The sequence below is a fragment of the Lycium barbarum genome, chromosome 4 (assembly GCF_019175385.1).
Source record: "Lycium barbarum isolate Lr01 chromosome 4, ASM1917538v2, whole genome shotgun sequence".
NCBI classification, from domain to species: Eukaryota; Viridiplantae; Streptophyta; class Magnoliopsida; order Solanales; family Solanaceae; genus Lycium; species Lycium barbarum.
In genome coordinates this window covers 12,723,080-12,737,306 of record NC_083340.1, presented here as the reverse complement: position 1 = coordinate 12,737,306, position 14,227 = coordinate 12,723,080, and the positions used below count along the sequence as shown (strand labels likewise).

The window sequence follows — 14,227 nt, the reverse complement described above, 5'->3', positions numbered from 1 at the left end:
ATTCTAGATTTGAAAAGCATACAGGTTAACTGAATACTCAACTTTTATTCTTTTTGACATCATGGTTTTTACTAGATTTGAGAGTTCACTTTGACAAGAATAATTCTTATACCATACAAGATAAGAAAGCTCAATAAACCATATGAACTTTTGAATCTTTTTTTCACTTGGAAAACAAACCTATATGCTAGAAATGCCCACAAGGAATAGCAATTTGGGCCATCAACTTTTAGACAAGTTTAAATAAATTAAATTGCCAAAAAAAAAAAAAGGATTACAAACGTTCCAATATCCAATTTTGTAAACTAGTGGAAACAACTATCAATTTGCTCCCAAACATAAATATCACTAGTGAACTCTGCTTTGCTTCATTATTTGGAGAAAAAGGTCTTGCTTTTCACCTCTCTCCAAAATCACACATGAAAGAAAAGAAAAAAACTAAAATTGCTCTACATAAGAACTTGCACTATTTGTTGTACGAGAAAGAACCTCCATATATCTGCCTGGTAATCTTACCTTCCACTTTAGAATTCTCAGGTTTTCCTACATACTCAAATATTGGCACCGACTCATTCATCAGTTGGCGTGTTTTGGTCTTCATCACCTTCAACAAAATATTGTTTGACAGCAACAAAAATTTTCTCAGGCACCAAGGGTCCATCTTCATGATCTACTAATTTAGTTTCCCATCTCAGGCCCGCTGCGATTTTCCTAACCTTGTTCAAGACTTCAACTCCATCTCGAAGAACGACTGCCCCTTCAGGACGCAAGACACGGTCCATTTCTAGGAGAATATCTTCAAAATCACACCTGTTTTACAATCATATAGCTTTAAGAATCAGTATTCTCTTTTTTTCTTGTTTATCTTTTCTAAGGAGTCGTTCGGGCATGATTTCATCTCATGAGATGAAATCATGTTTGGACATGCAATTTGGATTTCTTGAGTTGCAGTTTTTTTTATAAACAAAAAAACCCCACAAGTTGTGAAAACCATCAAAATTTTCCCAATTCTTATACAATCTTACCAAATGAGTAAATCATAATTCATAATAAAATTAATACGTTACTAGAAGGCCTTTCTAAAAAATACAACATCAATTGATCAAACTTTAATTCAATAAAAGGGAAAATTTAACATGAATAGTAACATAACTACTCTTTAATAATTAATATAATCCTCTCACATGGTACGAACAATATATCTACCAACTTATGGGTCTTTTTTTTACAAAATATAAACATATAGGTCAAATTTTACATTTACATTTTTTGAAATCATGATTTCAAATCCCAAATCATGCCTTTTTGGATAATTTGGGATTTCATCTCATGAGATGAAATCACATGTCCAAACGCCTACTAAGTAATATATCCTACTAATAAATCCATTTCTTTAAAGAGTTTAAGAACGCTTACTTGTCCTCATACAGAGTGAACAAGCGATTAGCATGAAGAAGGTCATACGTCCTCGGGTACGTAGAGAAGCCTTCACACCTAAAAGGATAAGGAAATATAAATTAATAAAAGTTTCAGGAGCAATATTAGGGACTATTCCCAGTGTAAAACAGGAACAGAAGAATCACAATTGACAAAAGGATACATAATATCTCCAATATGAAAATCTTAAATTTTCGTCAAACATGCAAGCAACAGTAGGTCCTGGATGTTTCCTTTTAATCATCTCATTTGATGCTATAGCTGTTCACTAATAAAGGGAAGAAGAATTCTTGAAAGTGCTTTTTGCATTTTTGGCCCATCGGCCGGAATTAATTGCGGGTGCTAGCCAAAATATACAAGACACACACTGATTGTGTATATTTATGAATATTTTCTGTATACAATATGTATATTATATGTATATTTACACTTAATAATACAAAACATGTACATTACTGGCTATTGTTCATTTGAGTGGTCCAAATATGCAATTATCCCTTCTTGAAAACAAGGGTAGGTCAATAGAAATGCCCGCTTCAGTAAACTAGCTAAATTCTTTACCATTTGCGAAATAATTTGTTGATAAGAAACCATTGGCAGTACGTACCAGTCATGGTATATCCCAATCAACCCCCTCTCATATACGACACCAAGAGTGTTATCAGCAATAGTTGGCACAACATTCATCACCCAAAGTTTAGGAGAGTCTAGTGCTGCTGCAAAGCCTCCAAGTCCGGCATTCATGTCCATTATGTTGTGGTATCTTGTGGTGCCAAGTAGGCTAACGATCCTCTTGTACGAAGTGACATGTTTCTTCCAAAGCTTATTATCCTCTTGATAAGACTCAACTGTTACCCCAGGAACCATTTCATTGGCTACACGTGGTGGAACTGCAAATAGCCTAGCGGGAAACTTCTTCAATTCCCCTCCAGCTACTTCATCAGAGTTCTGGACGGCAGGGTATGGTGTTATGCATGCATCCATTTTTTTATACCTGAATCACCATTTTATACAAAGTGGAAAGACAAACACAAATTAGCACTTGCGTAATGGGATAAAAATATTCGGTATTTATGGTGATAACCCAAATGACCCAAGGTAATGTCAGTCACGAAACATAGGGAGAACCAAGTCAATGATAGGCATAAAACATTTTGGGCTTTTAACACATTTGGCCGCTTGGCCAAAAATAATCAGAGTCACTAGCCAATATATGAAAAATATACACTAATTATGTATAAAATATGTATATTGTACATTAAATCCAAAATTTATACATTTGCCCGCTATTTTGGTGGGCTGCTATATAGCATAAAAATCTCAAACATTTTCTCCAACACTTGCCATGACTCATGACTCATGACTCATGATTAGCTCTCACCTTTTTCTTTTATCAACCTGCATTCCATCTTATGCTCTAATTAGCTCTATTTACAGTTTTTGAGCACAAGTGAAAGGAAAACACCCATCAATAACTGTACATCTTTATTAATGTTGTTGGTTGGATACTATAACCTGAACTTTAGCCTGAACTTTGTCAAAGCAGAAAGTCACATCGAAGGAACTTGAAGTTCATAGGGATGCTTCACCCCCTTACCGTCGGTAACATATATATAGCATAGCGATAAAGTGATTATTTGCTTGGTGAAAGACAAATAAAAAGAATCGTAAGACCTCTTGTATTGGCTGGTGGCGTATAAACAGGCTACTTTTATGCAGTACCTCAACAGACATCAAAATACTTGATTTCAAACAGGTCTTATAAATTCTACAAACTAGAAAGATAAAGGGTCCCAATTAGGGGTGGCAAATTAGCCCATGAAAACATGACCCGCTGGTCACTGACCCGCCCATTTAGTAGCTCAGCCCATTTCAGCCCATCTAAAAGTTGGACTGATATGTAGCCCAAATTGACCAATAGAAACCTTGTCAAAATATTTTCAAAAAAAAACATTTTTTCAATTTGATACGTTATATATAGCCAACAACAACCCAGTGAAATCCCACAACATGGGGTCTGGGGAGGGTAGAGTGTACGCAGACCTTACTCCTACCTTGAAAAAAACATTTTTTCAATTTGATACGTTATATATAGCCAACAACAACCCAGTGAAATCCCACAACGTGGGGTCTGGGGAGGGTAGAGTGTACGCAGACCTTACTCCTACCAAGGTAGGATGGCAAATAAAGAAAAAAATAGTTTATTGGGTATTCAAATTTAAATAATATAAAAGAACAAACAAAGAAATTAAAACTTAGTAAGAATTGGGCAAGTTGGATTATGACCCGCTCTTTAGCCCTCTTTAGCCCAATCTATTTCAGCCCAATTAACTTTGACCCGACCCTTTATTAACTCAACCCATTTTAACCCGCCCAAATCCAGCTCAACCCGCCATTTGACACCCCTGGTCCCAATTGCCACAGAACACAACAATTTTCTCTATATCGACCTTCTTTATATGTGCAGCATGGTACCTGAAGACGCGCTCCAGTTAATATATAACTACTGGAAATTGAAAATTGAAGCTTGAGTTGAAACTCCCTTTTTCTTTTTCTTTCTTTCTTTCTTTCTTTTTTTTTTTTTTTTTTTTTTTGGAAACTAGTAAAGTTAAGCTTGAGTTTCAACTCTTGTGAGCAAATCACAATAAAACTAGAGAGAAAAGTTTGAACTCAAAAGCGACAGATTATCTTGTACCTTTCACAACAAAAACACAGTCAGAAGGGTCTCCGGATTATAAATAAAAGGAGTTTGACAAGTAGGGCTCTAGTAACTCACCAGACATTATCAGTATCCTTTGTTTGACATATGTTGGCAGATGTCCTTCTGCATGATTTTCCGTTTATATTTTTCCTCCATATAGCTACATCACCTCTTTCGTATTTCTTCTCCCAGCAAAGAAGCTCAGCATACTCTTCAATCCTTTTTTGCTCGGCTCTACAATCCGCCTTGGTCCTGTTCCAGACTTTGTGATAGGTCTTCCAATTGAGTGGAGGACCAGACAGTATCCAGTATCCACCAGGTCTCAAAACTCGATCAACTTCCATCATGTACATGCCCTCTGCACATACAAGCCAACTATCAGCAAGCTAGAAAATTCACCATTTAAAGTCAAAACTCGTCACCGACAATTTTAATTATCTTACAATAAACTAAATTCACAGTCACACCCCTTAAGAAAGTTAATTAATTACACAAATCAAAGGCATCTGACAATATCATCCTTTTGCTTTCTCCAAACTTTTCTTAAAAGTAGAAATAGTCAGCATTGGGATTTGAAAAACCTATTAGAGAGAAGGGTAACTTGGGAAAATTAATAAATAACCTCTTTGGACTTTGAAAAGTTCACTTATTTTGGACTGGAGGGACCGAGGGAGTATTCTTCTTGAAAAGAACTAATTTACAGCACCTAATTTTATTCATCACATGATTCCAAAAGGATCTTTCCCCTTAGGCTCTTACACAGGAATTTACAGTTTGAATGGAAATCTGTTATGCTAGTCTCATTCCAAAACCCAAATCTCTGTCAAATCTTTTCCTTGTGACTTGACAAGTACCCCATATGCCATTCTCCTATTTGGAAATTCCAATGGTTTTAGATGTCTCCTTTCCAAAGGTGTCGTTAATAGAGCTCATAATGCTCCGGATGGCACTTGATGAACAAAGGGCAAGTACAACGTAAAAAACATTTAATGAAGTGAGAAATTTTTATGTCTTGGGAATATACCATTTGAAGCCCAGGGAATCAGACACCGAGAACAATGAGACATGTCAAATGCTCTTGATGGGTATGGAAGGTGTATGGAACCAAAAACTCCAATAACAGCAGGTACGCCTCGCTCCAATGCAAATTGCACTTGTGCTTCATGATTGTCCTTAGGTGCAAATGACATTGCCAGAATATTTCTCTTCAGCAAGTAAGCACCCCAGCTTGCAACCTTTTTGCATGATGTGAATGCAACAAGTTGTCAGAATCCAAGAAAACAGGCCACTATACAAAAGCATGATACTTTATGGACAATTACAACCATTAATGCAGAGAGAAACCCTTTTTCTGTCGAATGTAATTACTTAAAAAGGGAAGGAAAAAAAACTCAACGACAGCATGAGAAGAACTCGCAGATGTTCCTGGCCATAATGTTGCCTTTTTCAAGTGAGATTAACAATTTATTAATTTAGAAATTTTACACCTGAACGCAAGATTTTACAATGTTTATCAAAGGTGGTGAAGGATAGACTACTTATTTTATAACCTGTAAGTTATATTAGACTCCTTTCAAAGCTTCACAGTACTAGATCAATTGGAATAGTATCCTTCCAAGCAACTTATCAGGGATAAAAGGTATTCTCACAGATAGATGGGAAGTATTTAGATAGGCGATTCAATGACTACAGCGATTAAATCTATTACAAGTAAATGTGAACTAGTCAAGAATCGATATGTTAATAGAGGTTTTCAAAGATGTGTTACCGACTTACCGTTAAAGAACACAGTGGTCTTAGTGATGCAGTTTGGCTAATTCACAAGAACTTGTTTAATATGTGCACGAAACTTGTTTAGACATGAATTAGGTAAATTTTCCTTTTTCTATATATAAAACATAACCAGTGAGAATAATTAGCATCATGGAGATAGCTTTCTTAATGGAAGCAAAAAGCAAAATAGAAGTCGTTGTTAGAATGGAGGTATCTGCAGCTACAATTTATATAAAAGATAAAATGTTGAATGACTCCACATGAGTAGAAACATTCCAGTAATATATCTGTTTCCCTTCTATGTCAGTTTCTGAAGAGTTGAGTCTAGTACAACTAATACCAGTATTACTTAAACACCTTATTCAGTATTATTCTTACACATAGTAAATAACGGCATTAACAATACCAGTATTATTCTTATAATTATACACCCTATTCAGTATTATTTTAGAAATTATGTGATGCATGTTATTGTTAATACAACAAACCAAACAGTTAATAAGAAATAACGCCAGCATAACTTGTCTTCGAACCAAATGACCCTTTAAGGGAAGGGAGGAAAAAAGAAAAAGAACACATACCCCACAACCAGTGTCAACAGCAGTTCTTATCATGCCACTTTTAATTGGAACCACAGAAGCAAGTTCATCAATATATGCATCTGCTCCTTTAGGGAACATTGTACCTCCTCCTGGAAATTTGAAAACATTTCCCTGAAACTGTACCCAGTTTTGGACCGCCTTCTCAACTGTCAAGTGTTTGTAAGGAACATTAGCATAATAGGCATAATCACGGCTTTTTGGCCATGGAAATGGAGTTGTGTATCCTTTGGGTGCCAGGATCAAACAACGAAGCTTTTCATCATCTGGAGGGCAATGCCTTTCTCTATATATCATATTTTCCCGTGGGAACTTCATAGCTCGGTCTTGTTCTTGGCAGGGAGTATAGTCACTGTATTTAGGATCACATGATTTGAATTTTTTAGTTGTTAGTTCTGAAGTTTCAAGTGTTTCCACATAATTATGGTGCGACTCAAAATCTAGAGTGGCCGGTGGAAAGACATTGCAGTCAGCAGTTTGCTCGGTCACTGCTAGTGCTAGCTTATCTCCCTTTCCGGACCCACTTTTCTGCCAAACTCCTATTAGATAACAGAAACAGCAAAGACCAATTACAATCAATATAGAGATCGGTCGCCGTGTTTTGTTGGTTGGTCCATGATACTTGGACGCCATTATGTGCTCGCAGCAGCACCAGAAAGTTCCCTGTAGCATAAAAAAGTTAGAATTTCGAGCAATTTCCAGGATACAATAGATACTTTACTTCAAAAATAAGTTTCATATATCATCTCAAGCCAGGGAAACAGTAACAGATTGACCGAAATTCTCAAAGGATGCAAACACAAACAGACCTAATATAATCTAAATGCAAAAATGAGGAATTTATACTAGGTATTTACAGATATTCAAGACTTAATCATTATATTAGAACATAAGTGCTTCTTTAACTTCCACGATTTACTTCGTGTGCAGTACAACAGTCGGGTGGGATGACTGAAGTCAAGATCTCCTCAAAGAATCAGAAAAATACTACATTACCATAAAACCAACTTCTGATTGAAAAAAAGAACAAACAAAAAGTGCTAAAAAAGGAAATTTACAAAGATCTTTTTTACAAAAACTAACAATTGAGGAGACAAAACAGTTAGTGCATCAAATGATTCAAATATAACAAACTAAACTCCCTGAAGTCTGAAATACTAAATCACCAGTCACAGATCTCGGATACACATTGATCTACAAAGTTATCCACCATAAAGCCAAACAAGAACTCAGTGTCTTCATACTAGGGAACAGATCATCTTTATCAGGTCACTTACTTCATATTCACCATAAATCCAATATATCATCAAAGAACTCATTAAAGACTACATCACCATAATTCAGACTACTCTTTGAAAACTAGAAAGAAGTCAGAAAGTGCATCTAGTAAATAACAGACTAAGAACTCTTTTCAGATAAAATCACACCCCAATAATCCACAGAGTTAAAAGAACAAATGGGTACTAGAAAAGATTAAAACTTTATCAAACAACAAGAAATCAGTACTACACAGAGACCTAAAGCATAGCAGCAAAGCACAACAATGAGAAAAAAGAACAAGTCTTTAGCTGATTACCAAGTGACAAATCTGAAGTGAAGTTGCTCAGTAAACACTAGACAAGTGAGAGAGATCTAAACAGAGTGAATCAACCTCCACACACTCTGCTATAAATGCAATCTTTCTTGAAAAAGATAGATTTTTTTATTTATTTTTTAAAGTGGGGATTGAATAAATGGAGTGGATCAGTAGTAGTAGAAGTAATAATATAGTTAAAGATAACAATTGGGAAATTGCCCAATTAAACTTTTGGAGCAGTAAAAATGAGCAGATTCACCAGAATCCTAGTTCTAGTAGGATATAATGTGAAAAAGGTGGAGAGACCGCGTTAGGACTCTCCTTCTTTTATTTTATTTTATTTATTTATTTTATTTTATGCAAGTAGGAATCTAATTGTCAGCCAAGGCGATGATTAAAAGAGGACCAAGTTTATTTTTTAAAATAAAAAAAATTACTCCCATCACGTCACATATATTTTTCTTTTTAATTTATGTAAAAAAAATGATACATTTCTATATTTAAATTAGCTAACTGGATGATTAAAAGAGGATCAAATTCATTTTTGAAAATAAAAAAAATTACTCCCATCACAACGTCACATATATTTTTCTTTATAATTTATGTAAAAAAAAAAAAAAAGGTACATTTCTATATTTACAAATAATTTAACTTAAAATTTTCTCTATAGTCAAACTATATCACATAAATTGAAATGGGAGGAGTTAACAACTTCTTTCAGTATTATAGAAAACCAGATATGGAGAAGTTCAAGATCTGTAATTTGTCTTTCTTTTAGTTGGATGAAATATTTGACATTTCAATCATACATGATAGTGTAGTATAAGGGAAAAAATAAATTATACGTGTAGTGTAAAGGTTAAATCAGTCCACTTTATTTAATTAGGATGTGTTTGAGACCAAAAAAAATGTTAATATAAATCCAAAGAATAATAATGATAAGGTAAGTTAGTCTAAAAAGGCAAACTTGAGCAAATTAAAATGGCAAGATTTTTATTTTATTTTTGATTGGTAAATAATAATGGCAAGAATATAAAGTTGTCCAATTTCGCATAGTTCAGAGACAATTAAATTTTTTCATATTTTCTATCCAATTTTGAACATAGAAACTTGATATCTTTGTTTAATTTAAAGTAGCGTTTTACAGCTCCCTTTATGTGAAATAGAACCTTTGCTAAGTTATTTTAATTTGGTACTAAAAATATTTTACATATATTTAGTTAGTCAAGTGATATGTGAAAAAAGGCTCAATGCATATGCGGTCTTCTAAACTTGTCCCTTTTTTCAATTTTGACACCTCAATTAGGTGTTGTTTCTATTGAACCCCTGAATTCGTCGTCAAGTGTGTCTATCAAATCCTCTAATTCTGATTTTTATTACGAACAGAAATAAAATTGAAAAAATGAAGATAGAGTAATATTTTAAATCTATTTTTCCATTTAAAGAACACAGAGGCATTGACTCATCAGTCTACATCGTACCAAATCTGGTTTTCAAAAGGTCTAATAAAACCATTATAGGTGGGAAAGGACAACTATTATACTAACAAATATGTCTACATTGATAGGAGCATTACAAAGAATTTAGATCCACTAGTTTTTAGATCTGCCAAAATTATTTAATATGACCGACAACAATTATTTGTGTATGTCTAAAAATGGAATATTGGATTTTCCGCTGCAAACTCTAATAGTAACAGTTTGGTACTTATATAACTTAGATCTGGATACTCAGATCAGATTGGCCCCAAGTTATGCTTCAAAAAAAAAAAAAAGTGGTTTTATTTACTATATTAGAAGCATGTGTTTGGAGGTGGTTTCGTCGTCCACCTCCAACTCATGTTAAAAAAAAAAAAACGTGGACAAAATAAAAAAAACATGGACCCCATATTAAAAATCAAGCACTATAAAAATAAAAATAAAACGTGGACCTCATATTAAAAAATTAAGCAATGACAAGTGAGGGATGGCTCAGTGGTTAAGCACCTCCACCCACGACCGGTAGGTCCTAGGTTCGAGTCACACTGGAGGGGAAGTGTGGAAACACTATAAATCCTCCTAAATGGGAGGGGAAAAAAAAATAAAAAAAATTAAGCAATATCCATGTAATTTCCAAAATATCCCCTATTAAGTCAATAATGGTGCATTAATTCAGTTGTATTTCTATACTATGCGCTGCATTTGTAGCATTTTGAATGACTGTCCAAAAAGAGTGGCCCCCATTAAACTTTAATGTGACATTCTCTTACTTATCTCTCCCTTCAATCTCCATAGCTTTTTTTGTAGTCCTGTAGTACTAATATTCAATAGATAGAGAAAGTACAGGTAAGGATTAATTTTTCAAAAGTAGTTCTGAATATATTATTATCAAGCTTCATTTTTTAAAAAGTTACTATTACAACTGATTACATTTTGTAGTTCCATGAGTAATATCTTACCTCAGCAACTGTAATTCTATAATCAAATTAATTGAATATTGTTACAACTGATAAAATAAATTACTCGGATGTTTATTGCAGTACTATTTAATATCCTAAAAAGAAATAAAGATGGGTATTACATTCTCAAAAGGCATCTTCCAATGTCTTAAGTTTGTAATTATATACGGAGCACCAAAATAACCAAAATAATTTATTAGTGTCACGACCCAAACCGATGAGCCGTGACACGAGTCTGACCTCTAGCGACCAAACACCCCTAACTACTTATCTGAAACATACTGAACATCAATAGCCATAAATGGTACAAACTAATCTCATAAAGAGGAAACATCCGGGCTCTGTACAATCTGTATATACATATAAACATAACATGCGGAAGAACGGTGCAAGCCAGCTAGGCTACCATATATATACTCTACACAAAAGAATATAAGCCGACAAGGCTACATCGTCTGACTACTGCATACAACTGTCTACAGACCTCTACTGGAATGAAGTTGTAGAAAGGACGGGACAGGGCCCCGTCATACCCATCTATATACATCCCAAAATAATGGCCTACCAAAATAGACTGCAACTCCGGATCGAAGGGAGTGCACTGATCGCTGTTGTATAAGGGTCCTACTAAGCCGGACCACCTCCCTGTCTACCTGTACCTGCGGGTATGAACGCAGCCCCCCGAGCAACGGGGAGTTAGTACGGATAATGTACTGAATATGTAAGGCATAAAGACAACATGTATAAATACGTACAGAGATCATGAATAAGATCTGAACTCATAAGCAGTAATGACTATCTGCATAAATCTGTATGAATTAGTATATGTCTGCATCTGGCTGAATCTGTAGGTCGGAAAGTATGGACATGCATATATATATATATATAACTAGTAGGTACACACCTCCTCGTCACATCACAGGCCACACCTTCACCCCCTGTCAAGTGTGTTTTTCTCATGTATATACTCCAACATCATAGGCCACTCATGGATCACTCGTAGGCCACACCTTCACCCCTGTCAAGCATGCCTTTCACATATAAAACGTAATATCACAGGTCACACCTTCACCCCCTGTCAAGTGTGCCTTTCACTGTACCTCTAAGGACTGAAAGTGAATGCATAATGCAAGTAAGACTGAACAACAGGATTCTCAATAATATGATGACAATTTGCCTCTTCATGGGCCTTACTAAACTAGTACTACTAGGACAGGAAATCATAAGATCTGTATATGGGGAAATACCATAGCCGGGGTAAGGGAACGTCGAAACTGCATCTCTCTTAGTACTTATAAGAATAGAGTAATAGGAAAACTCTCTAACTCGTTTATTGATTCATATTATAGGATCATGCTAAAAAAAATAAGGAATAACCTTAACATACCTTGACGTATATCAAATCGCCCAACTTCTACTTCTTGAACTTTTAAATCTACAATTAAGATAACATAAGCGTTAATTAGGCTACTTTCTTTGCTTACTAATCATCCCCAAGCACGTATAAAGCTTAACGAATCATAGATGACCATCTCCTTTATAAGCTTACAACGATAGCGCCTATATATATCCAAATACACGTAAATTCATCCCTAATCATTTCTCTAAAATAGGCTCATGTCACTACCTTGCCCTTCATCAATCTATCACTTCCACAAGGACCTTCTCTCTACCTAAAATCACTAAAACTCTCGATGGTCAACTCAAACACAAGGGTAGGAATCATTGACATACCTTGAGGGGTCAAGAATTCCAAGAATCACTTTAACTTCAAATCCTTAGGCCTCCCATCCTTGGGGAAACCCTAGAAACAACCTTCTTCTTCACAAGCTCGGGTTTACGGGATCCGGGTCTTGTCTAATCTTCACTAATATGCCATAAATGTTGGGAGAGCAAAATATTAGGGTTTTCTGATTTGGGAATGAGAGAAATATGAAATAAAGTCGTGGACCATGTATTTATACTCGGAGAATTAAATGCTTCAGTGGTCCGGTTCGATGAGCGGGTCGACGACCCGTCGACCTGCGCCTGCAGAATGCAGGGCTGCGCAACCCTGTCGACGTCGCACAACGACGGTCCGTCGACAGGTTCGACGACCCGTCGAACACGACTGGTGTCTGCAGACTTTTCCGCTTCAGTTCGGATTGCGTTGATTCGATTTGTTCAACTTCTAATCCTATAAATCACCAGGAATACCTGCTGGTACCATCGCACACGGGGTAAGACACTTTCTATCTCCAAAACCCAGGCTTGGGTCTCAATTCCCAAGGCATACTCAACTAGAAAATCATAAGTTCTACCACTACGAAACGAGGGGTGTAACAATTAGTACTTATTATGATAGGTTAAGTAAAAAAATAAAAAGGATAGAAATCTTATACCGCATCTATGCCCATGTTATATGACACAATATACATAATCACTATATGTATAAAAAAAAATCACGTTTTAGCCTAGGGGCATGGTAGTTCAAATGACGTTTCCATATTTAGAAGTAGTTAAAAATTCAATAGGTTTTGAAATTCTGGTTTAAATTTGATTAACGCGTAGTTTAAAAAGTGTCTATTAGCCTTTTTCTTAAATAAAGTCATATAAACTGAAACAAAAAAATAACATCATCGCACAAATTATTGAACCCGTGCTCCCAAAATTTCTATCTTTACATACGTGACTTTCAAGAAATGTTGTAAAATATATTAATTCTTTTTATAATTGCATAAAAATAAAATTATAAATATATGTTGGGCCCATGCTGACACGGGCTCTGATATCCAGTATGATTAATAAAACTTAAATTGTGAGCTAATTGAGCAACCCTTTACCCCAATTGAAAGAATATAAGATAGATTTGCCTAGTGCAGCACGTTACAATGAGGAATAACGAATTTAATAGGAACATAGTTAACTAATCTATATTTTCCAGTACTCTTAAGCAAATACCAAGATATATCAAGGTCAGTTCATTGATTACACCCAAATTTGTCAAAGATCCATTTTAGATGCAGCCTAAAACGACTCTCTCTCATCTTTTTTAAGTTTTTTCTTCTCATTCTTTTTTCCATTTGTAAGACAAAAGTAAGAAATCAAACTCATAAATTACGATTCGAACTATGACTTCTCAAAAGTTTTTTATTCTTATAAGTTGAGGTATCAAAAATCTATTGCAAATATCAACATTAAGAAAGACGAGTGAAGTTTATGCTAGTGATAAAATATCTCTACTAAACAAATAAATTGAAAATTATTGATTCACCTAGGTGGAGTGAGAGTTTAAAAGAAAAGCCATTAAAGGCGCTTATAATGGACCGTTGGGGGATTGATCTGAATGTGACATACTATCAAGTGCCATTGCATTAGTGAGTCTTACACTCTGCCGACACTATTCGATCCCAAAAGTGATTATTTAAGGTTTTTTTTATTTTTATTTTTTTATTATTTTTTACTTCAATTTTTCCCTCGAACCAATTTTCAATTGCACTGCGTATATCAATCTCCTATCACCTGACAATGCCTTTCTTTTTTTCCTTTTTCTTTTTCTTCTAATCTTCACCTTCAATCCCAAAAGAACCTTTGGCCTAACTTAACTCTAGGATTAAGTTATAAAACTGTATGAAAGTAGAAACATTTGCGAAACAAAACGAATCACAGACAAAAGCATAGAGTATTCGCGTTCAATCTATTTTCATTCTCATGCCAGCTGGGGT

General features: G+C 35.0%; 1 protein-coding gene across 1 annotated transcript; it reads right to left on the bottom strand.

Moving 5' to 3' along the window:
• Window positions 1–303: 303 nt before the first annotated feature.
• LOC132635250 (probable methyltransferase PMT14) lies at window positions 304–8,382 on the bottom strand. The gene is made up of 7 exons (XM_060351568.1): window positions 8,087–8,382; window positions 6,493–7,173; window positions 5,163–5,373; window positions 4,214–4,496; window positions 2,045–2,431; window positions 1,417–1,494; window positions 304–810 (listed from the first exon to the last, which is right to left on the bottom strand). Exons 2-7 carry the CDS (start codon window positions 7,141–7,143, stop codon window positions 570–572), a joined length of 1,851 nt encoding a protein of 616 aa, XP_060207551.1. The 5' UTR covers window positions 7,144–7,173; window positions 8,087–8,382; the 3' UTR covers window positions 304–569.
• Between the last annotated feature and the right edge of the window lie 5,845 nt (window positions 8,383–14,227).